The sequence below is a fragment of the Rhodnius prolixus genome, unplaced genomic scaffold (genome assembly GCF_049639745.1).
Source record: "Rhodnius prolixus isolate KJV_2025 unplaced genomic scaffold, Rpr scaffold_1, whole genome shotgun sequence".
In the NCBI taxonomy this organism is placed as follows: Eukaryota; Metazoa; Arthropoda; class Insecta; order Hemiptera; family Reduviidae; genus Rhodnius; species Rhodnius prolixus.
Window position 1 is genome coordinate 20,948,240 of NW_027411581.1, and position 24,748 is coordinate 20,972,987.

Sequence of the window (24,748 nt, forward strand, 5' to 3'; positions counted from 1 at the left end):
GGATGATAGTAGGTCATGTAAGTGTTTTCCAATAGATTTTTTAGCTCTTTTGTATTTATTGCTTATAAATCCATGATGTGTATACTTTTTGGCGCTCTTTTATTGACATTTCTCTGAAATTATATGTATTCATTAAAAAATTTTAAAATGTACATAGAAATCATCAAATATTTGACGCATGTCTCTTGCATAATTCGGAACGCATGCGTTTTCAGTTGAGGTGACACACTCTTAAACACCCCCCACCGAATTGGGAATAAACATAGCAAGGGGACGGACAGGGCCTCGGCGCTATGGGGTCCGTCGTTTTAAGAAGTTTATCAGTGTTACTAGGTTTATTTTTTATTTTTATAGGTACAGTGAAATTAACATCATTCATTAGCAAAGATCTACATAAAGATTTGGTATGTAATAAAAAATTGTTCATAAAAATAGTGTTTCCGATACAAGCCCCTGTTAGGGGAGGAAAAATCGTTGAAGGGCATTGTACTCAACCCTCTCAACTTTATTATGTATTTTTTTAATCATTGATGCTTGCGATTTTTGTTTTTTGTTTGGTAACTTCTTTTATTTTGAATATAAGCTGCTACCATTTCCATTCCTTTATGTTAATTATTGTATTTGATACTTTTCTTTACAATTAATGTTTCCTCGTTTGGAAGTCGTGTTACGAAAACTTGTAACATTTTAATACAAAAAAAAAATGCAGTAAGTTCGGGTATGCTGCCTTAACAAGGGCTGGCATTGTGCCTTGGCACACAAATGTTGTATTGGTCTAGTCCCTCAGTCGGTGTTGAGACATCATGCGGTAGAGTAAAACAAAGTTTAGCAAGCCAAAATCCTAAAATAACAGCAACGTTGACGAGATTTGCTCTATTTAATTATTACAATTTTAAATTTTCAGCTGTTACACACATATCTCACAAAAATGTATCCAATTTTATAAATAAAATTTATAATGTATCTTCAACTCCCCGTGACTAACCAAAATCTCTTTCTTACATTTAGGAAGAATTTATTTTCAGTTTACAAAAGTTAACGAAAATGTAAGTTTAGGTTTGCTGATAGTATTTCAACTTTGCGATTAGGTCAAATTGCTCAAAATTGTTCGATTTTTATTTTATTTTTTTAAATATATAGAATAAAACCGAAGTGTTAAATAGTATCTTTGTGCTTCAGTATCATAGAGACTGGAGGAAAAAATATAATTTTGTAATTTAGATTCACAGAGGAAAACCCCTTTGCTGAAAAATCTGAGTACGGGAATCCTGGTCTCATTTATTTGTCAAATAAAATTAAATGAATGCTTTTCAACAAATATTAGAGAACTGTAGATGCAATTTTTTTTTAAAAAAAACTTGATTTTACTACAAATAAAATTCTACTCAAATTAAGCACTTTTGAGTACTGTTCATCAATAATTTTTGTTATCTAATAAAACTCAAACAATCAGAATCTTATCTCTACTTTATCAAAATAAATTTAGGCCTGATTTAAAACAATAAATTGAAATAATTATAGATTGAGAACTAGTAATAAATAAGATCAAATATTTAAACAGTTTGGCTGTTTCTTTATAAAATATTTGATTTATCTATATTTTATCGAATAGTTCAGCAATGTATAAAAAAGATACAAATTCACTATAGACCGTATTACTCTCTTGTATCGATACAGACACGGGGTGAGCGAGATAACCCCTTAACTCATTTCGAAAACTGAATTTTCGAAGGCCCCTATTTCTAGGTTTTTAGCACTTTCGCACCTGGTGGATCGAATAGAGAGATTGTTCTCGCCCACCCACAAATACTAAAATGAGGGTGCAGGAGAACCTTTTCCAAAGAAATATACTTAGGTCACTTAGGCAACGTTCACTTTGTATTATTTGTTTTATTAAAGAAGGCAAAATAAATTTTTACTTTTTAATGCTAATTTGGAGAAAGTAAAGCGATCATGCAGATTTTCGTTTTTAAACCACCGAAAATATCAGTTCTGAGGTTCTCTGAGTCCGAAATTTGAGTGTTTTTTCATTAAATGTGCTGTTCAAGAATTTGTTCAGATAAATCAAGTATAAAAAAAATCTCGCAAAAATTCCTAATTTGATATGTAGAATCGGCAATACCATGGCAACTGGCAAAAAGCTGTTGTACACATTATCTAAAGGGAAGAGCAACTTTACTTTATCATTTTTTTTTTTTCTCAAAAAAACAAAACAAAATTATTAAACTTCTATGCTGATTGTACACTTGTAAATCAATAACTTTATTTGAAACTTTTCCAGAAAAATGCATCTAAAGGCAAGTTTTGAGGGAGTGTAGGTTTAAGATTACCTTTTGTTTAAGAGTAATGTGCTGCTTTATTTATTCAATATAAATAAAGTTTAATAAAATTTATTCAATATATTTACTGAACGATGAAGAGGGTCCGATATGTTCACGTACACATTTATATTGATGTCCTAAATGGACGGATCTTTGAAACGTTGGTATTCATTTGTACTTCGTATGAAGCAAAAACTACATACTGAACGATGACCTCAGGAAATCAACATTTCAGTCAAATTCAAAATTTGAAGCAAATCAGTTGAAAAAAGTGCCTAAAATTTCGGCAGGTTTTGGTTGTAGAGATTCATAAAAAAGGTTAAAATAGAAAATCTTCAGTAGTTTGGCTGAAATTTCTGTTTCTAACATTGTACTTTATTTCCAAGCGTATATTATACACATTTGGTCGGATGATTTTGTTTGTAGAGATTCAGAAATTAAAAGACCAATCCACACCCAAATCAAATTCCTGCATTATTTGCAATCATATTGACCGCCTGTTCTCCTTCAAATCCAACAGAGTTATCTGAGAAATATAAATCGCACGTGGCTGAAGATATTTTCCGTCGAATACGCAAGGAAAGTTACAATTCTCAGCTGAAATCTACAACGAAGCGTTGATAATGATTGAAAATTTGTGCTTAGAAAATCACCAACTAAGTTCTCTATCAATCGGGAGTGCCATCGCCGAATCTATCTGCTGCTACTTCGTTCGATGTAGAATTGCGTCATGAAACAAATTACAACAATTTAATCTTTTGTCGTATGCGCAATCAAATATTGCTGAGCTAACGCTTGAGCAAAAAGGCATTTACAATCATATAATGCAAACTGTCAATTACGGGCTTGGAGAAATGTTCTTCTTAGATGCACCAGGAGAACTGGTTAATCGTTCTTAATTAGATTGATTCTGGCAGCAATTCGATACCAAAATTTAGCCTTAGTCTTCTGAGCCTTAGCTCTTGCGTCGTCCAGAATAGTTCCAACCAGTCTGAGCCGTAACAAAGCGTGGCCGGGTAAAGCTATTTTTTTTAATGATTTAAGGTGCGTCAACATCTCAGGTTATTGGCGCCCGCTATTTTTTAATGTAATTTTACTAATTATTATTTAACGGATATTTTATTTATGAATATCTATAAATATTACTTATTATTAGTTAAAAACTAAGGTTTCTTAATAATTATTATAATTTTTTCACCTCCCACTCTTCGCGCTCTATCTCAAGAACGGTTGATTGTATGAAAATTTGCCAATTTTATGCTCTACAACTTTTGTATTAACTTTAAACGTCATTTAGAGCAAAAGAAACAAGATATTTACAAATATCCGATTTTCGTGAACTGTGATCACTGATTTCAGGTGTCTTGTACACAAATTTATAGCTTATTATCTTCCATTTTACCCATTTTTTACCTAATTTGACAGGGTTATGTGTTTTTGATCAGATTGTTGAAATTTTTTATTATACACATCTGCTACTGATGTAATGAGAGTTGAAGCTCTAGTGTTGTGCTGGAGAAATTTTTAATATATTTCAACCGAGAAAATGAACGCATAGCTATACTATTTGTGACCATCAATATTAAAAATGTACAAAAGCTATGTCCTTATTTTGAAAGATTCTTACTTAGTAAATGTCGCCATCCATAATTATTGCATTATGTTCAGCCTGACTTAATCTAAATCTCTTCCCCAATTGACCTTACACACTTGAAACACAAAAGTAATAAAGGCACAAAAGAAGCATCATATCACTTGGAAGAAGACGATGAATAATTCTGCAAAATTGCCTGTCTTATGTTCTGTACTGTTACAGAATTAACTTCATTTTTTTATTATACATACGTATTTATCTCGAGCAGTTTTATTTACATTTTAGCCTAATTTGATTTTGTAAATTTATACGGTGCAAACTCTTGCTATTATTGATTTATTTTGTTTTTTGTTTTAGGTTTAGTTTGCATTAATAAAATATTTGTCATTAACATATTCTATATCTATACCCATAAAGTGTTTTTTATTAGTTTAAAATTAGCCTTTAAACAAGCTCGTATTTACTGGTTGGTGCTGATAGAAGTCTGAGAACCTAAATGTTGATGGACTATATGCTCGCACCAGGAAGAGAGCTTCCAACTATGATTTAAGTCGGCAAATAATTCTTTTTTTTTTTCTTTTTATCACTCTATGCTCGAAATCTTCCTCTACATTAAAGATCGTGAATATAATGACTCTTTATTAATAGCTCTACAAACTATGTGATTAACTCTTAACCTTATTGTTTCTGAAATACTTTTACAGGTGCAGTTAAATAATCCGTGGTCTTCTTGGTAATAAATTTAATAAGTTAGAATAGCAATAATTTCAATAAGAGAATGTTATTAAACTGTTTTTTCACCAGATTTTAGCTTTTATCTCCTTTTAATCGACTTTCTAAATCTTATTTTTCATTTGCAGAGGAAAGAATATGTGAAATACGCCAAAGTATTTCCTTTGTCGCAAGCCCTTGATTTTAAAATTCCTGCAAAATGGTACAGAAGAGTTATTGGAGGTCTAGAGTTGATCTGCGGGTTAGCAATGGCCCTAATACCAATAGGTATGAAAATTTATTTTATTTTGTTAATAACTATATATAAAAATTTTCCTCAATAAGAATGATTCCCAAAACCCACAAACCTAATCTTCCCAGCTTCTACAGCCTTCAACGGAAAATATTTGAAAAACTCTCATTAAATGGAATTCAAACTGAAATACTGCCACCGCAATTCGGATTCCGGATTGTCACTCGTCTATTCAGTAAGCGCCTGTTGTAGACGCCACCGCCTTCTCCCTTGAACTAAAACAGTACTGTTCTGGAATATTCTTGGACGTTTCGCAACTTTTTGACCAGGTATGGCACCAAGGTCTGCTGTATAACCTTAAGGACATCCTTTCTTTCAACTATTTTCTTATTCTCAAATCTTACCTCTCCGATCGTAACATTCCATGTATTCCACAAATTCTCTTCCTCTCCTATCTATCTTGTCTATTCAGCCGTTCCCCAGGGTAACACTATTGCTCCCTTACTTTGCAATGTTTATACGGCTGATCTTCTTACTCATTCTAATGCAATATCCTTACTCTTCCTACGCCGATATTACCGCAATCCTATTCCAACACAGATCCTGTCTTAGCTAAGCGTAATCTACGAAATCACCACTAAATCATTCCACTAACCACTACTAACCTTCCACCTAACCTTCTCTCCGCCAACGAAGGATCAAGATTAACAAGCAAAAATCCATATTCACAGTGTTTACTCTAGACAAAAAAACTCTTCCTCCTCCTTATCTCAACAACATTGTCGTGCCCATTGCGAATCAAATGAAATATCTCAGCCTTTATGTGGACAAACGAGTAACATGAAACCCTCATACTCGACTAAAAAGGAAAGGCTGCAAAAACAGATACAAAATGCTGAAAAGACTGATAAACGCTCTAAATTGACCGTAACGGACAAAAAGAAAATTAACAATATACCTTACGCGATCCTATATGAACATACGGACTCGAATTATACGGACAGTCAAACGAACTAACCTCAACCAAATATAAACCCTCCAATCCCGAATCCTAAGAACATACTAAACGCCCCATTTTATGTCTCCAACTTCACCATCTACTAGACGTAAATTGCCTTTCTGTCGCAGACTTTGCCCGATCCCGTTACTTAAAATCCCACGCCACACACTAACTTACCATTATAATCCTCTAATCTGCTCTCTTTCATCCAGAACACTTTCAACTAACCCTCCTCACAGTCTTAGAGTCGATAGCCTCATGACAATTTAACTACATGACGTCGATCGTCCTAGATTGATTGATATGTCTGCAGTATCGGTTACAGACTAACGCTGTTGGTCGCCATTATTTACCACGCTAATGCGTGGACATATGTATACTTACAAATGTATGTTCTCACTTATTTAGCATTTTTGCTTGTTGTATCATTGTATGCAGATGCGAAATTCGTAAAAAAGGAAAAAAAAAATAAATACAGAACATAAAAAAAAGAATATATATATTAATAACGCAAAAATAGCAGTGAATTAATGCAAGATATGCTTAACCAAACATTAGTAATTGCAAACTCTGCATTTTTTAAATAGTAAAAAAAGGCATTAGTTTACCTATATTATAGATATATTATACATATAACAGTACATATTACATGATATCGAGTCAAATCAAAATATTCGTTACATAAAAAAACTTGAAAGCAATGTGTGTAATCACAAAAACATTCTATATTTAAAAATTCTAGTAGTAATTCCTTCTATTCAATTATAAACAATTATTTTTTAGTTATACTTATATGTAACTGATTTACTATTATAATAAACAGATGCCGTAAAACAAGGAGCCAATATTACATTACTTCTCTTAATGGTTATGGCCGTTTATTCTCATTATATGGTCAATGATAAATTTGAAAGAACGGCGCCTGCTTTGGTAAGTTTGTTTCGTTACAGTAGAATCTGTAAAATATGGTGTGAAATAAATAAAAGTTTTTTGTCAATTTAATTCACTTCATAGTAACAAATTTTTATTCAAGTTCAGTTAAAACTGAAGTAGGTCATTCTTAGAATAACATTTAGCTCTACTATGTTTTCATAGCAGTTGTGACCTTGTACCTTAAGGTGTAATATGTTATTTTTATTTCAATTTTTTTTGCATTGGATGGCTCTGCGAAATAAATAAAGATCTGGCTAATCAGTTCACATCGTTGTATACGTGACCTCTTACAACTGTAAGAGCAAAATTTTTATTATATTAATAAAACAAGACAAAGAAATATTTGTATCAATGCTTGGTAAAGTTTAATCAGAATTTTCTATCTCTACTATACAAATCACATGATTTTATACACGTAACACTGGCTAGGGATTGGAAGTATTTTATAAATAAGTTTAGGTCATATGCCTGAGTTGTTAGTCTGCCAAATTATTTGCTGACGTATAACTTTATCGAAATCAAATAAGAAAATAAAATTTCAATTTTATCAAAACTGTCTTTTCAAGACGTGTGCTTAACGAATGAAAGACGTTTTTATAAACTAAATTTACACTTAGCCTATTTTTACTTTATTATCTTAATACAATGATCGTAATTAATGAAATTAATATATATATTTATAAACAGGGTGTTCATTTTAAGACGGCTCAAATGCATTTCATGCTTAAACGGTTGATCTGAGCAAAAAATGGCAGAGGAAAAATTTGTTGCCCGTCACCTCTAGTTTTAGAATGTGTGACTTGATTTTAGATTCCTGCCCGCATACGCGGCTGACGCGCGACCAAAAGTGAGGGTTCGCAGTTTACCCCCATTTTCATATACACAGTTTTAAAGAGTGGAAAAAGTTATGAAAGAAACCGAAAACCACAATTCGATATCTTCAAAATTAAAGGTGCTAGGCCATTTCAAAATCTGGTCTTTATTAATCATATTTCAATTTTTTAACTTGTTATCAAAGAGAAAGAAGAGCACGCGATAGGTCATTTTTATGTATTTTTCCATCCCCTTTCTACTAGAAATATTGCCAAGGCAGTAAAGCTAGTATTTTTCTTAATATCGGGAAATAAGTCGTTTTCCGAGTGATTTTTTTAAGAAAATCAGATGTTAAGAGCTTTAGATGTTCTCAAGTATACACAAAATGGCTAAAAATTAATTTTACATCTGTTGCAAACAAGAAGGTTTAATAATTATTTGGTAATTTTGGGAGAGTTACGTTTAATTAGCAAAAAAATTGGAAACCTCCTGCCACATATGTAAGTGATCAATATCTTTCATTCAAAGAATCAAACTTATTCCTTAATTTATCAAATAATGACTTTAAGCAGCTTGTGAAGCATGTACTGTGCCTTCAAAGGTGCCTCCTCTGGCTCGCAAGCCAGGTTAACCAGGAGGTTATCAACTGTTCTCTGTACCTTATTATTATTATATTTTAGATTTTAAATCTAATAGGATCAACACAGTAAGAATATCTACGAAATAAATGAAATACTAAGTGAGAGTCTCTTAAATAGTTCATATTAAATTCTATTACATTTTGTAAAAAGGTTTCAGAATTATTACTTGTCTACTGTTAAACAGACTTACTATTTATAGAAAATGTTTCTAAATAATGTTCAAAGCCCTAAAAAAATGTAAGTTATTGCTTAGATCAGCTTGGGAGAAATATTTTTCTTTAACTATTACTGAATTCCACTATGCTAATTACATTTCTTTTTTAGGTATTTTTCTTTATGTTGACTGGGAGAATGGTAATTGATTGGCAATTGAAAAGGAAACAAGAAGCAGTAACTAGTAATGGTGATGCAAAGCAGAAAAAACAAGACTGAATAACATTAACTGTCGTCTTTTTTATGTACATTGTGGAACGTGAATGTCAAATTTTGTAAAAAAAACTTTTTCATTAATTTTGGAAAAGTTTGGTTTAAATTTTTTAATTTTCCTTATTCTTGGAAAGCGTTCTAGTCACTTTTTCTAGTTAGTATTTCCTTTAAACCAAATTATATCCAAAAATCATGTATGATACAACAAATATACATCGAACGGGAAGAATTGTATAGCTCAATTGCAGAGCTAGAAGCATATAAGCCTTATGATTCGAAACCATACTCTCAGCAAAGGTGTTCACTTTTCATCAAATACTAATTCTAGAAATTTTCATTTACAAAAATTTTAAGCAATTGAATCTAATCCACTTAAGCCTCCAATAAATTATGATAAATTATCAGCAAAAGATATAAAATTCGCTATTCTATGCCACTGTTTTGAAGTGAATATCATGAAAAATAATAATAATAATTGTAGCAACTGTAAAAACACAAAAAATATAAAAGAAATTAACATATTTGAACATAATAATCGACATTAGTTTTCATTAATTTGTATGTTTAATGGTATATTTTTGCAATTTAAAGTAAAATAATAATATAGATAATTCACAAAGAAACCGCTCCTATTTAAAATGTATACTACTGTAGAAGATTCCACGTGCATGAATATTAGAGGATAGTTATACTTTTGGGAAGACCTTCCATCAACGTTTTTGCTCATCTTATAGCGGGTTCATTATTGTTTTTTTCAAAATCGGTTTACGAAATTGCCTCATGTCGAAAAACTCGCATTTATAATTTTAATATTTAATTATTTGTTTATACATGGATAAGTTTATTTAAAAACTATATCTATCATTATGGTTCACAAGTTCTGAGCAGTATTGTAAATTTAAACATATACTGTGTTTTTCAACTTCTTTTGGTAGCAGTGCTGAACAGTCAGATTTTATTGAATTTTTACGGTTTTTCTGTAAATGTCTATTAGGTCTATGTCATATTCCAACAAACATATGTGTAGTACGTTATCTCCCACACGTTTAATTCTTGAACATATATGAATATATTTATAAATTTTTAGAAATTACTAAAGCAAAGTACGATAAAGCACATATTTAAGAACTTTTCCTGGATTAAAGAAAAATCTTGTAACTATTCTGCTTATTAGGATTATAATTTATTTTATACCAAGGCCGCAATGTTTGTCCTGAATTTTTTTTAAATTAAGTACAAACACATGTATGGTATTTATTTTTACCTTTTTTTTACTTAAGAAATTTAAAAAAAAAAATTGTAATGTAGTTCCTTCACCTGATCAGTGAAATCTTAAATAATTACTAATCAATATTATCACTGATTAGTACTTCACGAATAGCAAGAATTTTTGAAGACTATTTATTAATTTAAAAAAAAACATATCTAAACATTTTAAAAGTAGGACAAGTTGCCTATTAATTCTGTCTGCCCTAGAAAATTTATTTGGATTCAAATACTTAATTTCAAATACTTAATAATTCAGAATGTAACTGTTGAAGTGAAAACATAAATTTGTAAATTTAAACGTAATTATAAAAAAAAAAATTATTTATACAATTACATTTACATAAATCATAAAAGCAATTACGACAGCTATGAAGAATTTTCACCCATACATCCTTTACTGTTTTGAAAAACGTTATTCTTTCTTATGATTTATTTATTTTTTTTAAGAAGTAACTAATTTTTTGTTTCTTTAGTCACTCAGTTTTTAGTATTTTAAATATTTTTTTCTCTAATGTTCCGTTTTATCCTCTTTGTGGGAATCCTGACTCTAGTAGGAGCTTACAATCAGATGGAACGCAAGGTGAGAAAATTCAGGTCAGGCCGCATCGAAAGAGATTTTAAGCGCCTTAACAAATAGATAATATAATTTACAAATTTTAAAGAGAATAAATAGTAGGGTCAAAATATTAATATCTCGGCAATAAATCTGAACTGCTGAAAAATCTGTCTCAAGTAAACCATTGATCTTGGTTTGGTTCAAACATTTGCTTTTACTGAAAAAAACGGAAACTTCATTCTCCCTTTTATATTACTGGTTAGAAACAATTACTTATTTCCATGAATTTCATTTGAATCCATTCAACTGTTGAATCTGACTTTAGTAATTCTGTCTTCCAGGTGGAAGGTTTGATTTGAATATTAATTTTTGTTTAAAATTTAGCTAATTTTTAAACGCAAAAGAAGTAAATTATATTTCTTCAATCATTAATCATTTCGTGTAACAGTTAATATGTAAATACCAAAATTATTTGTTGTTTTTTGGTGAATTCTTAACGAATAATTATTTAAATAATTTCCTTTGTAAATACATAGCTGATAATATTGTCATTAAAATATCGTATATGGGATTATATATAATAATTTGCTCACAACTGTTAATACACATAAATATATTTGACTACTGAGTTGTACTTTTTTATGGTACATATTAAAATAAAAATACATTTTGTCTTATTCACAAAATCTGTAATAAATGTTTTCTTAAATCTTATATTTGTTGAAAGTTGCAACATTATCGGCGAATAATGACATTTATGTTAAGATTCATAAACATCGCTCTATTAATAAATAAATACACTGTCACTTTCTTAATATGAAGTATTGCAATGTGTAAATTACTGAGCTTGAGTTTTCTTAGAATATGTAGGTTTTGAGTTCTCCTCAGTACGCAAAAGTTTATATAAATTGGTCAGTATGTATTTGTCAATGGGAATGTGTTAAGATTAGCAAAAACGGAAATCACAGGGGAAGTGTAAATTGATATTTCGTTTAGTGGAACCAACGGAAATGAATTAACTAAATTCATTCTCTTTTTTTGAGATTTTATTGAAAAAGATTTCTAAGACTTTTTCAAATTTAGTAAACTCGTCGCTATCAAGTATATCAAGTAATTATATAAAATATTTTCTCTAATAAGTTCATACAAAGGGCAATGACCGCAGATATTGCTGAAGCGCCTTAAATTTAAGAAAAGGTCTTATAAGAATTATTTGGGAAATGGATAGAGACATCTCTCCTCTAAAATGTCATTTATACATAATATACATTCTCAATTGTTAATTTTTGTTTATTTTTTTGAATTTAATTTATTTTTTTAATCGCTTAATTTTTCAAGCAGGGTTTAATAACGTCCAACTACCAATTAGGTGTCGTGGACAGGAGCAGAAGTTCATTCTTTACTATAAACAATTTTTTATAACAAATAAGTAGTAGTCATACTCGGGATTCGAACTGGAGATCTCCCACTTACAAGCCACACTCTAGACCACTAGACCAGTGTTAATGTAGTCTAGTGTAATGTTAATAGGGCGTAAATTTACAATCAAAACTCTTAACATGAAGAATTCCGTAATTGAAAGTGTATTTTAAACTTTCTAATTTTGGACACTCTAATGAATAGATTTGTCATTTTTTTTAGTATTTAATGGAAAAAGGTTTCAATGATTTTCTTTAAACCTTTTATTTACTATAAGTACATATAGGTCTATTACTTTTTTTTTTAACATTCAGCAACCCTTATTTAAACAAAGTTCTAAAAGTAGAGAGATGTTAAGCACTCCTGTAAATGTCCATTTATCGTGTAAATCTTCTTTTTATGTAATATTTTTTAATCAAAAATTTCCCATAGAGATTACATGTATAAATTGTGTAATTTTCTAAGCATTTCCAAAAAGATCACTTGAAACATTTGAACTTGGATTTATAACGAAAATTAGGCCTATCACTTTACTTTTGATACTTCTCAGATATTGATTTTTAATGGCGCAGATATTGATGCGAAAAAACAAATATTTCTAACATAACGTTTCTGAATCATCTTCGTTCTTTTTTTTTTCTGTATTATTGTAATTTGAATTTCAGATTAAAGAGGGAAACATTTTTAATCCAAACAAATTTCTAGACTTTGTAATTGATAAGAAGATTTGACATTGTTGTAAAATAAGCGCATGCGATGTAAGAAGAAAGGTCATGAATAGTTGCAAATAAATAAACAAAATAAAGCAATCATCCAATTTCGTTCAGTATAAATTAGTTTAAGTGACTTTAAATTAAGTATTATTAAAGTTCAATTTCGAATTAGTTTGATATCTATTTGGTAATTCAACCTTTGAAGCAAATAGAACTCTGTAATCACAGAAAATATGGTGGATGTTGATGAAGCACATAATCTGCCTGGAAATAAATTTTACACTTACCAAGATTCTAAAAAGAACTTACAAACCTTAAAAAGGCCATTCGTTACCTACGCGTCAGACTAAGACGATAAAGAAAACATCAACCGACAAGTTTTATTACATTTTTTAATTCCTAACTATCAATAATGATTTATTTACTAAAATACGTACATAAATCTTCAGACTGCTGGTTCAATAAAAGAACAAAATAATAAAAATCTTAGTTATTACAATTAATATAAATAGCAAAGAAAAATTACTATTAATGACTTTAATATTACCTTAATTTACACTACAGCTATCAGGTAAAGTTTTACCATTCAGCTATCTTGACCAGTTTCCAAAAGTCTCAAGGCTTTATGGAGGTAGTTTACTGCGTCGCCTACATCGTCATAATTTAAAGCACTTGCAGCGAATTTACAATATTTCTGTGCTTTGGTGACTTGTGATGGATCTAGTTTTACTCCCGTAACTGTAAAATTATATTTAATAATGTTCAATTAAAAGAAACAGCAGGTTAAAAAAGGAGACAAATTTTTGACTAAAATGCTGTAAAAAAAGTACCTGTCGCCATTAAACCCTCACTTGAGGTTGTAACATTGCTTGGTGTAGGTGTATCTGGATTATAAATTTCCATAACAGGCTGAGTAATTTCCGTCGGAGCTGGAGGACCAGCTGGGAACTTTGCAAATTCAATGTCATTTGAAGCCGGTTCGTTAGGAGTTTTTTCCTCGCTTGTAATACTTTCATTTGCTTCGTTAGAATTAGTTCCTTAAACAGATCACCAGTAATTACCTTTTCTGGTTATTAATAACTAATAAATAATAAACCAACTTTCTACATTTCAATAATTGTTAAACAAACTGAATACCTCACTGTGATAAACAGGACTTAAAAATGATATTCCGAAGTTTTTGAGACAGAACAATTTTTGTTCCTTCTACAAAAACTTATGAGTTTATGTACTGAACTGATTAGTAAAATAAAAATTTAAAAGATAATAATAAATTTTTGCAAATAAATATGAAATCATATGCTTAACAATTATTTATTAATGAATTACCAGGGACAAAACTTGATCCAGAAGCTCCTACATTATCCTCCGGATTTTCACCTACTGGTCCTGGTATAGGGGTTTCTCCGTTTTTTAAACAATTATGTATATAAGCAGCCTTCCATTTAGCGTACTTGCAATTAGCTACGATATCTTCACTCTGTTCACCAAACAAACTTAAAACATCCATTAATACGCCAGCGGTGTAGAAAGCTTTCACAACATTTCTGTAAAAAAAAATTAGAAATTAAACAAAATATGAAAATATAAATAGTTCATAATACATTAAAAAAAAAAAAAAAAAAAATGTAACCAACAATTCAAGAAAACAATATTACAAACTTATTAAACACTCCGTTTCTATCTTGTTCATCCGCCCACATAAAAAGTTTAAGTGAATAGTTTTCTACATGAGCTTGTGCTGCGATATCATTTGTAATCGCTTCATTGTTTGACTGGGCTTTCTTTTCCATTTCCAACCAGTCCATTAATTTAACTAACAAAACCTTTGCTTCATCAGACTTTTTGTCAATTTTTAAAGCAGTTTGTAGAGCAAACAGTCTACCTAAAAGTACAAAAAAAAAAGAATGAGAAAAACTACTTATTTTTTAAAATATTAACTAATTACGTGTCATTAAAGTCAACTTACACCAATATGAAACCACGGGATCTCTTGTTTCATGTTCGGTAGCAGCTTTTAAATAATGTTGTATTTGTTTTAAAGAAGCAGGACAAGGAGGAAGGATGAGCACCATTTCTGACTTCTGAGAATTCTTCAACAGACGCGAATTAAAAACTATTATTACTTACCTACCAAGTACTATAAAACATAGTACTCATTTCTTCAGACAGGGAAGGAAACCATAACATAACCTTCAACCAATCCCGTTTGTCATTAAACCTGTTTGGTTTGCATTTGCCCAGAAATCGGCTTTATAAAAACGTAGTTTCGCTATAGAAAAAGAACTCGGAATGCAATTTTATGTTTTAGATTAGGCAATATAAACTGAGTTAGCAGACAGAAAGTGTAGACGGAATCATGAGTGAAGTCGAAATTTCTGAAATGTCCAAAACAGGTCAGATATAAAATTAACAGTCTGCTACGACGAACATAAGATGAACTTATATTGTTTATAATAAGCTTTTTCAGCGCCAAACTTCAAGGTAATTACAATTGGGTATCGAAAGGGAATTTGCCCAAAGACCAATTAACACATAAAAATCAGTTGCATTGAAGATTTCTTTACACAATAGTATTACTCAAGTTATCAGCAGAAGTCAGATGAGCACTTTTTTAAAGACGTATCTTTAAATACATCGACTACAATCTGAAATTTTTCGGTTCGAGATTCTCTCAAAGAGCGTTAGCATGTTGAATGTTGCGCGGATGATATGATAATGGGAGCGTCTCCACGTTTTACCAAATATCCAAGCATACAACTTGATCTTAGATCATTGAAGTGCATTTGCACGTCCTTTGATTGATTGATTAAATGTTAGTGTTTACTCGTAGTGCGTCGCGTTTTGCATATTGCATGATCTGTAAAGATTAGGGACGTTTATGGAGACTTTACAATTAAAAATGAAGTGGCTATTGGCTATAAGTCAATTTTAATACAATCTGTAAGATGTATTATGGATGCCTAAAGAATCACAGAGTGTAAGTGATTGAGCGAGATGAGCATTAATTAAGCAACACATACACACATAAACAAAAGTAACATACGTTACTTTCTAAAGAGAGAACTCCTATTTGATGATTAATGCAAATATAAATAATTATTATTCCTTAAAATAAAATCCTATTGTGCAGAATCACGTAGCACTTAGGTAATTTGAAAAGCCTGCAACTTACAAGGTATCGATAACAAGTAGTCATCGAGAATTTTCACTATTCGACCTCTCAGTTGCTGCTCTGTATATCGAGATTGGGTGGTAAGTTTTGATTATGATGAGGTTTGAGGTAGTCCTGGGAGGGTGATATCTGGCATCAGGTTGATTCATTTTTTTTATGTTCGTGGAGAAGTTAACGTTAACACCCGTGTTATTTTAGTGTCAATGGTGTAGTCTGTTCGCTTAGAATAGGAAGGCTCGGTGTTAGCATCTCCTCATTTTTAATTCCTCAAATAAATTAATTAGTATTCTTTTAATATGAAGTAGTATTGTTAAACATTCATTTGATAGCTTAATAAGTAATTAATAAATTAAAATGGCTGGTAAGTTTAAAAAAAATAGATGAAAAATTGTACTTTCATGTTTTTTTCGTATTAATTTATTAAATATATTTTAGATATAGAAAAGTTACCTCTGATACTTGAAAATTTAGAGTTATTAAAAGAAGACCGTAAAGATGCTTTGGAATTATTTGATAATATTATATCGCATTTAGGGAATCCCGAAGAAATTAATAATATAGGTAATAACTCTCATATTCAATTGAGTTAGGTGCATACAAGTTAACTAAAGATTTAACAAGTACTTCCTTTAAATGTAATTTAACATGTTTACAGATTCTGTCCTCTGGGCAAAAGAAGTTTCAGCATTTCTTGGTTGTGGAATAATAGATGTAGAAACTAAAGCGGCCGAAGCAGTTGCAGCCCTCTGCAAAGCTGAACCTCCACGAGCAGTACTATCTAAAAGCACAGTGATTACCCCGCTGATTAAACTGTTGTCATCTCCTTTGGAAGAAACTAGAAATCAAGCTTGTAGAGCGATTGGTAACATTTGTTATGAAAATAGTAAGTAATAAATTTTGAATAAACCATTCATATGATCAATACAAGATTTTTCATTTTCACATTTTAACAAATTTTGGAATTTACAGAACTTTCAAAATACTAAATTCGGTACTTTTCCGTTAGCCGGGCGCAAGTGAAAAACAGTTTTGGGTAAAACTGTTTTTCTTTACAATTCATTAATATTTGTTTGTAGTTGAACTTGTTTTGCTTACTATTAATTAATATTTGTTTATAGTTGAACGTTTTCGACTTTTATTCCGTTGACTTGGCTCGCGTTTGGTTCACAATTGGCGACATTTGCGCCCGGCTAACGGAAAAGTACCCTAAATTCTTTTGAGAAATAATTTCAGGTCTTTGAATTTGGTTAAATGTTGCTTAATTTTTAAGGAATCCTTTTGAGCAGTAAAATAAAATTTATTATATTACTTGCCAATCCTTACTGTCTCCTATTCAATGTTGGGCAGAAAAGAATATTTTTAACTCCTTTTTTATAATTCATTTTTTTATATCTAAATCTCTTTTTCGATTTCTAAACCTTTTTCTTTGTAATAGCAACAAGTTAATCCTCAGTTATCCACTTATATTACCCATCAGTTCTATAGAATAAATAAATTTAGCTTGAAAATGACCTTGATGTAGCTCTCCATTTCTTTCTGCTCTGAGGTGGATCTCATCCCTTCAGTTTTCAGTATTTTTAGTTTTGATGCTGCCGTAATATCCTAAATTTCTTGTGATCATTTGTTTTGAATATCCCAACAAACAAGTAACATCAAGTTCAATCTTTATTCAAACTTTGCTTTAGTTTAATTTTTTCTCATTGTTAACACAAACACGCTGTTCAACATTTTTGGATTTAGGGATGTAATTCCAGTGAAACTTTTTTTAACTATCGCCTCGATTTCAATAATCCTCTTGCAGATTACTTGAAGTTACCATATTATTATTTTTATTACAATCTATTTTTCCTTTAATTGAAATGATTTTGATTTTATTCTTTCTTTTTATAGAGTAATTTTAAAATTCTTAATTTTAGATGAAGCCAGAGCATGCGTATTGGAAAATTATGGGTTGACTGAAATAATAGAGTTTCTTAGAACATGCTCCTTACCAGATTGTAATGATCGCCTAAGAAGTAACGCTGTTGGTTGTTTGCTGAATGTTATTATGAATCAAGACCACATTTATCCAAAGGTGGGCGTCCAATTATTTTTATTTATTCGTTTTAAATGTTAGGAAAAAAAAGATTTATTTTCGTAAACCAAGAATTTGAATTTGTAGGTAATAGAAATGGGTGTAATTGATATTTTGTGTGATTTATTAATGTATGGAGTTGGAACTAAACAAGCTGAAGAGCGAGCTATACAGATCTATGTCATACTGGGATTATTGACAGATTCGGGTATTATTTCTTTACTTCAGTTTATTTTTTTTACTTTTGTTTTTTAGTTATTGAACATCTTTATATTTTCTCAGAAATGGTGGCGAGCAATTTTTCAGATATGCATCTAAGTCTTTATATTTTTATTTGAATTTGCATTTACTAGGTTTAAGCGAAAGACTGTGTGGAGTTACTGTGAAAGTGTTAGCCGAGTCAACCAGTGGTGAGCTTAGTGAATTGTGTGTTGAACTTCTTCACAGTCAAGCTGAAAATGGCAAGTTTTTTTTTACTTTTTTAAGTTTATTCATTATTACACAACTTTCTTCAAAAATCGGCCCGTAAATCAATATTACACATCCAGTATGTTTATTTTTTGTCTAGAAATGTGAAATAGTGTACCCATAACAATTTTTACAATGATAGAAATAATCTGGTGGGAAAAGTATGAAGTCAAATAAAGTCACAAAAAGTTAAATACGAAAATAGCTCATGAATTCATCTTTTAAACATTTATTATTGTTATTTTTATTTTATTTTTTTATTGCACACTTGAGGATAAAAGATACTCTTCGAAGTTTAAACAGTAATTGATGCTGGATTTTTAATAAATTTAATTTTGTAATTACTTTAAACTGTAGTATTTCGTGTAAAATTGAAAATGATATAATCCATATTTTCCAAGCTTAATAAGCAAACTGCTCTAATATTTCTTATATTATATTGTAGATGAAGTTCGATTACACTTGGCTAGGGCTGGACTTTGCGAACTATTGATAGAATTAATGGAAAAACATTGTGGTCTTGTTGATGACGACGAAACCCGAAATTTATTAAAAATGGCATGTGATCTTATCGTAATCATCCTGAATGGAGGTAAGCATATTTAGTGATTTTCTTTAAACTATTGTATATTTATATTAATTTTTACTCGTGATTTAATAAAAAATTGAGATTGTGAGCTTGTGTTTCGAAGTTTTGTATAAGTGGGTGAATCTGTAAATGGATTTTATGACTACATAAATGTTTTCGGCGATCCTCTCTAATTGTGAAAGTTGTAAATTACGGTTGTATAATAATCGCTAATCTGCGCGAACAGAAGGCAAAAATAAAAATAAAGAAATTGGTGTGATTTCTCCTAAATATTGCCATCTAAATGTGAATACAGTGTCGATTGTGTATTTAATTAACATTCAAATATTGTAAATTAGATTTAATAATTGGACAAGAAAAGTGTGAATGTCTTATCATGAAAGTAACATTATGAATGTTTAAATAATGAAAATACACTAGAGCTGCAGGAGTCGGTAAATCTTATGAAATTAAACTGATATTCAGGCATTTTCTTGTATTACGGCAATCTACCATTGATTGTTAAAATCAGTTATTTTCTGGTTACAAACAGTTTCTAAATTTATTGAGGAAACCAGAATAACCTTCCTAGTAAGTCAGAGCACCTTTCTCTGTTTTATTTCTGAAATTCATTTGGAATTAAATGATGTTTATTCCCACAAAATATTGGTACATTTTTGGTAAGCCCACGCTTCAACGCCTCCAAAAATTTATCACGCACAACTTTTTTTGAACCACCAATCATCTACATACGTATAATCTATACTATAACAATTAATATGTTTATTTTATTTAAATTCATCTGTTAACGTTTTATTAAATTCTGTTTTTATTTTATTTTTTATTTTTTGAAGACGCAAGTATGGCAATTGCTTATGGAAAAGGAAAAGGAAGAGTTTTTGAAGGTCTATTGAATTGGCTTTCTTCTTCTGATGACGATCTACAAGTTACTGCAGTTCTAGCAATGGCCAACTTTGCTCGTACTGGTGAGTTTCATTAATAGATGAAACTGAAACTTACAATTTATGTGATAAGGTCACGTTTGTTATTGCTATCTGCAAATTCAGAGGGCTTTTGAGTCTATGCTTATAACGAAACGTAGTCAAAATATAAAAATGACTGTTTTATAATTAATGAAAGTGTCTTTTATTTTTGCATTGAATAAGATTTTACTAAACTGTTGCAAAATTATTAATGAAAAATAAATAAATTCATAAATTCATTGCAGTAAGTCAAATGTAAATACAATACTAGAGTTATTGGTATGTTTAGCATCATTGGTAATATTATTATGGCCCCTGTGGGAAATTACTTAATTCATGTAACCACTTGATCATATCATATCTATTTCCTCTGCAGTTTACGTTGCACCATTTTAATAAAATAAATACTTATTTAAATTTAATTAACTTTTTTGAATTTCGAAATAACAAATTTGATAAATCTGAGACAAAATTTTCGCCATCTTGAGAAATTGCTTTGTAGGCAAGACAGGTAAATAAATTATAATTTTATATTTAATTACTTCTGCTCCTTATTTCCAAATTTCTCGCACTATGTTTACACCTAGGTCAAAAATTGTAAATTGAAACCATGAAAAAAAAGACACTTTTTGCTAACCTAACCGCATCTCATTCGGAGTTTTGAAAAATGCAAACCCCATCCCTCTGATCAACGGTGAAGAAAGTAGTTTTCATAGCCAGTACAAATTAATTATAATTTCCTACTGTGGACTTCTTTTCACGTACATTTGGATCGTTTGAAGTGATTCAGTATTTTGAAAGCGATTAATTTTTTTCGATTCTATATGATATGAGAATATAATCGATTGGATACCTAATATCCCTATATTGTTGGACTTCTAACCGCTAATGAAGCACGGCATTCCGTGCTAAGCACTAAGGGTTCCTAAGCAGTGTCCCTAAGGTTTAGCTCAATTTGCAGAATCATTTGCTCAACCGAGAACCTCTCACTGAAAACATTTTTTTTTCTAATAATAATAATGTTTATTATTTTTATTTTGGCGTATTAGATTTATTGTTCTAAAAGTAAATCACATTAAATCGAAAAAAACAAAAACAAATTAAATTAGCATGAAATACTCCGTCTAAATAAATCACTAAAAATGTGTTTTTTATTTGATTTTTTTTGTGTGTGAGTTTTTTTAATAGTATGTTTAGAATATGGTCTTATCTGCGCTTTCAATATCAGAAATTGGCAAAAGCCTATTATTCATTTTCTATGGAGCGTTTTTATGACCTAAACATTATATCTCATATATTATTATTTTTACAGATAACCATTGCATTCAAATGGTAAGTCAAGGAGTTAGCAAAAAGTTGTTGTCACTTCTCTCTCAGAATAATACAGCTGATGCAAAGATACGTCTTCAGCATGCGTTACTAAGCGCCCTCAGGTAATGTGCATTACAAATAATCACTTTTTAATTTACTTTGTATTTTCATCATCTGTAGAAATTACGAGCTGAAATGGAATGAAATATTGCTGATTTTATCCTTAGTAGCTCACATGTTTTTTTTGTATGCCAGACTATTTTCAGACTTTCATCCATCATAAGGGGTTGATAAATTAGTTTGGTTAGAGGTTTAGACTTCAACTATATTTCACACTAGCTGACTCATTCATAAAACATGCGTAATGTGACAAATTAAATCAACGATATTATCCAGCACTGCAGAACTAACATTTTCAAATGAATGAAATTTTAGGTACTCGCTGATTTGTGTACCTTTAGTCCATTCAACATTCTTATTCAACTTTTTAAACTGCAACTTTTTGATAAGAAGATAATATTATTATTCACAACTTTCAGTTTTGTTATTTGTCTGGCGCCAGGAGCAGTTTCAGTGCAGTGCTGACCTCCAGGCAGTATTCTTTCGGTACAGTGCACTAACATCTTAGCTAATCCTTTCCTTTTTTTCTTTTTATTTTATACAAGTGTAAATCTTTCTTTGTAGAGGGCAATTACCTTTAACAAATAAAGTGCTTGTGACTAGTTGCTGTCTGGTAACTTGGCAGCTCTTCGAACCGCTTCTCTTGCTCGCATTAACCAAGGGATTAGGGCCCGTCGAGAGTTGCTGGCTAATGATCAAATTTGAACTTTCTGCGATTTCCGCTTTTGAATTATGCTGGCCACGTACACACGCTAATTTGTAAAAATAACTTTTTGTGGTTTTTTGTACAAGTATGCACAATGTACTACTTCCTGAATGAAGATGTAGAAATGGTATTTTAGAAAATGAGTTGATTAGGATTGAATGGTAACTCAGGCCAAAACTACACGCTATCAATCCCTAAAATTTGGTAAGATGTATTATTGTAAATATTAAAGATTTTCTTATGGAATTTGAGAAATTCTATTTCACTGTTTCACTCGTTTTCGAAAATAAGCTCACGTATTTTTAAGCAAAATTGTGCAACTGTCATGACATAAAAATTTTACAACATTTAAAAACGTGAATATTTGAAAGAGACCGGAAATGAAAACGGTAGGAAAATAACGGGGAAAGGTTAGATGTGCGGTTTCCCCAGCGGAGTACCTGAGTTCGAATCCAGCTGCTTGCCCATAGATTTCTCTTCCTTGGAGCTTCTTACAGCTCACTGTCCAGAGAGCTAGCTACAGTGTTGTCTGTAACGAGAGAACTCTTTCCGGAGGCCGGCAGGGCACTGAAAAAAGCTCCGGGCGCCAATAATCTGAGATTTTAATGCGCCTTAAAAAAAAAAAAATAGTAAATAACTTTCCGATGTAAAAATTAAATAAGGGGAAATCGTTGATTTCAGGCTCTCCGACTTCCTGTAAGTTCGATCTCTCTCTATTATAGCTTATTTTTTATTTCTAGGAATCTAGTCATACCTGCAGCTAATAAAGCCATTGTTCTTGAGCAAGGACTTTTTCAGGCTCTTTATCCAATGTTTGATATACCAACGTTCCCTGTAGTATTTAAACTATTGGGCACTTTACGAATGGTTATTGATGGGCAATGTAAGTAATTTTAAATGTATAATTTTAGTAGTAATTATTTTCCTACAAATTTTTGGTGACTTTTGTAATTTATTCTTGTATTACTCTTTTTTGAATGTTTTTAAAATAGCTGAAGCTGCTTCAGAACTGGGAAGTAAGGAAGAAGTAATTTCGAAATTAGTAGAGTGGTGTAATACTGAGGACCATCCTGGGGTGCAAGGAGAGGCCAATCGACTTTTAGCGCGTATTATAAAAAATAGTCGGTATGTTTAAAATTTTGTCTTTAATTGCAAATCCCTTATTAAATGCACAGTAGGAACTATTTATAATAAAAGCTCTTAGTCTACTTGTTTTTCCATTTATTAACTCAATTATTGGGTTTTAGAAAATCGGCACACAAATTTACCTAGTTAAAATACACCTGCAGAAAGCAAAAGTTAAATATTCATCTGCCCTTGTTAGCTAATGTTTAAAAACTTTGTAAAAATTAATTATTTTTTGCAATGCGGCTCCTTCATTATCTTTTTCTTTTTTTTTTAGAGAAAGAGAAGTTATTGGTAAACTAGTGCAATGTGGTGCCATGGAATGTTTAGTGAAAATGACTCGTACAGAACATGTTGTAATGCAATCGGAAGCGTTTCTTGCGTTAAACTTAGCTACAGCTATGCGGGGACAAGACGCTGAATCTTCGTTATTAAAAGCTAATGTTGGCGAGGCAATAACGACGTTCCTCTCGGTAACACCTCCAAGAGAAGTCTTCCACAATATTCTGGCATTCGTTGGACAGTTAGCTAATTCAGGTATTTATTGTAATAGTATTCAAGTGTTATTCATTCGAAATTAGAAATTCACCAGAACTTGAAAATATTTGAAACCTTTAATAACCAAATAAATGTAGATTCATCTTTTTGTGAGTTATTTCAATTGTGCCTTTTATTTAAAAAGTGAGTACAAAGATATACAATACACATGTGAAACCTCTTAAAACTGAAACTTAGCGGTGTGCCTTCCTAAAACTACTTGTAGTTTCTTGGCTTTTGTAAATTAGTCTTTTTAATTTCTTTTCCTTTCTTTTCTTTTATTCAGGTACTGTTTGTTATCAATGAATTTATTTTCATAGTTTTAAAATTTTAAATTTAACATTAAAATAATTATTTTAGAGTTCAAAATTTTAGCGCGTTTAACTGTAAAATAAATAGCTTCTTTTCCCTCAAAGAAGTTTGATCAGTTTTGTTAGAAACTATTTTGTTTTTAATAATTCAGTCCAGATTTGTTTATTTTTTCAGGTGAAATGCGAAAACATCTATGTGAAGCTGGAGTTCCAAAAGCACTGTATTCATCTATTCTTTGTGATGCTTTATCTGATCTCAAAGATCAGGTTAGTCGCTTGGCAACAATGTTAGATTCAGGATGAATTCTTAATGTAAATATCATCACTAATTTTTAATCTAGTCCGGTTATAAAAACAAACACACACACATACACAAATATATCGATATTATTTTATTTCATTTTTAATTATTCTTATGATAATATATATGAATATAATATATGTGAGTATTTTAATTTTTGCTTTTTTAATGATAATTTAAAAAAATACCCATTAGATAAGTCAGTTATCTAAACTAGTTTTTATTCAGCGCTTTATGTTCTTTTAGCAAATATTAAAATTTTTCTTAAATTTCCACTTTTCCTCTCCCTTAGAATTATGTAGATGAATTGTTTTGATAAATATTCCGTTCAGTTTTTCTATTCACCTAATTCTGTCATTAATAAATCCTTGTTTGAATTATGTTAATGAAGATTAAGGTTGAAACTTTGGAAAAGACCTC

At 30.6% G+C, this 24,748-nt stretch overlaps 3 protein-coding genes across 6 annotated transcripts; 2 read left to right on the plus strand and 1 right to left on the minus strand.

The window, feature by feature from the left end:
• Positions 1-240: 240 nt before the first annotated feature.
• On the plus strand, positions 241-8,834 carry LOC141457230 (novel acetylcholine receptor chaperone). Its single transcript, XM_074133913.1, has 4 exons — positions 241-404; positions 4,776-4,914; positions 6,703-6,809; positions 8,591-8,834. The coding sequence occupies exons 1-4, from the start codon at positions 294-296 to the stop codon at positions 8,696-8,698; spliced, it is 465 nt and encodes a 154-aa protein (XP_073990014.1). The 5' UTR covers positions 241-293; the 3' UTR covers positions 8,699-8,834.
• Positions 6,362-14,848, minus strand: Vta1 (vesicle trafficking 1). 4 transcript variants are annotated; one of them, XM_074133881.1, is made up of 6 exons: positions 14,619-14,847; positions 14,312-14,534; positions 13,979-14,196; positions 13,480-13,686; positions 13,197-13,387; positions 6,362-6,835 (listed from the first exon to the last, which is right to left on the minus strand). In XM_074133881.1, the coding sequence occupies exons 1-5, from the start codon at positions 14,722-14,724 to the stop codon at positions 13,236-13,238; spliced, it is 906 nt and encodes a 301-aa protein (XP_073989982.1). In that variant the 5' UTR covers positions 14,725-14,847; the 3' UTR covers positions 6,362-6,835; positions 13,197-13,235. The 4 variants fall into 4 exon arrangements, with proteins under 4 accessions (XP_073989982.1, XP_073989985.1, XP_073989992.1 ...); XM_074133884.1 differs by lacking the exon at positions 6,362-6,835 and adding an exon at positions 12,714-12,913 and having other exon boundaries at positions 14,619-14,848; XM_074133891.1 differs by lacking the exon at positions 6,362-6,835 and adding an exon at positions 12,918-13,099 and having other exon boundaries at positions 14,619-14,848.
• A 1,124-nt stretch (positions 14,849-15,972) lies between these two features.
• vimar (visceral mesodermal armadillo-repeats) lies at positions 15,973-24,477 on the plus strand. Its single transcript, XM_074133830.1, has 13 exons — positions 15,973-16,185; positions 16,260-16,385; positions 16,480-16,707; positions 17,741-17,898; positions 17,986-18,106; positions 18,252-18,359; positions 18,812-18,958; positions 19,789-19,920; positions 21,230-21,350; positions 22,795-22,937; positions 23,047-23,179; positions 23,457-23,716; positions 24,203-24,477. Exons 1-13 carry the CDS (start codon positions 16,179-16,181, stop codon positions 24,328-24,330), a joined length of 1,812 nt encoding a protein of 603 aa, XP_073989931.1. The 5' UTR covers positions 15,973-16,178; the 3' UTR covers positions 24,331-24,477.
• Positions 24,478-24,748: the final 271 nt, after the last annotated feature.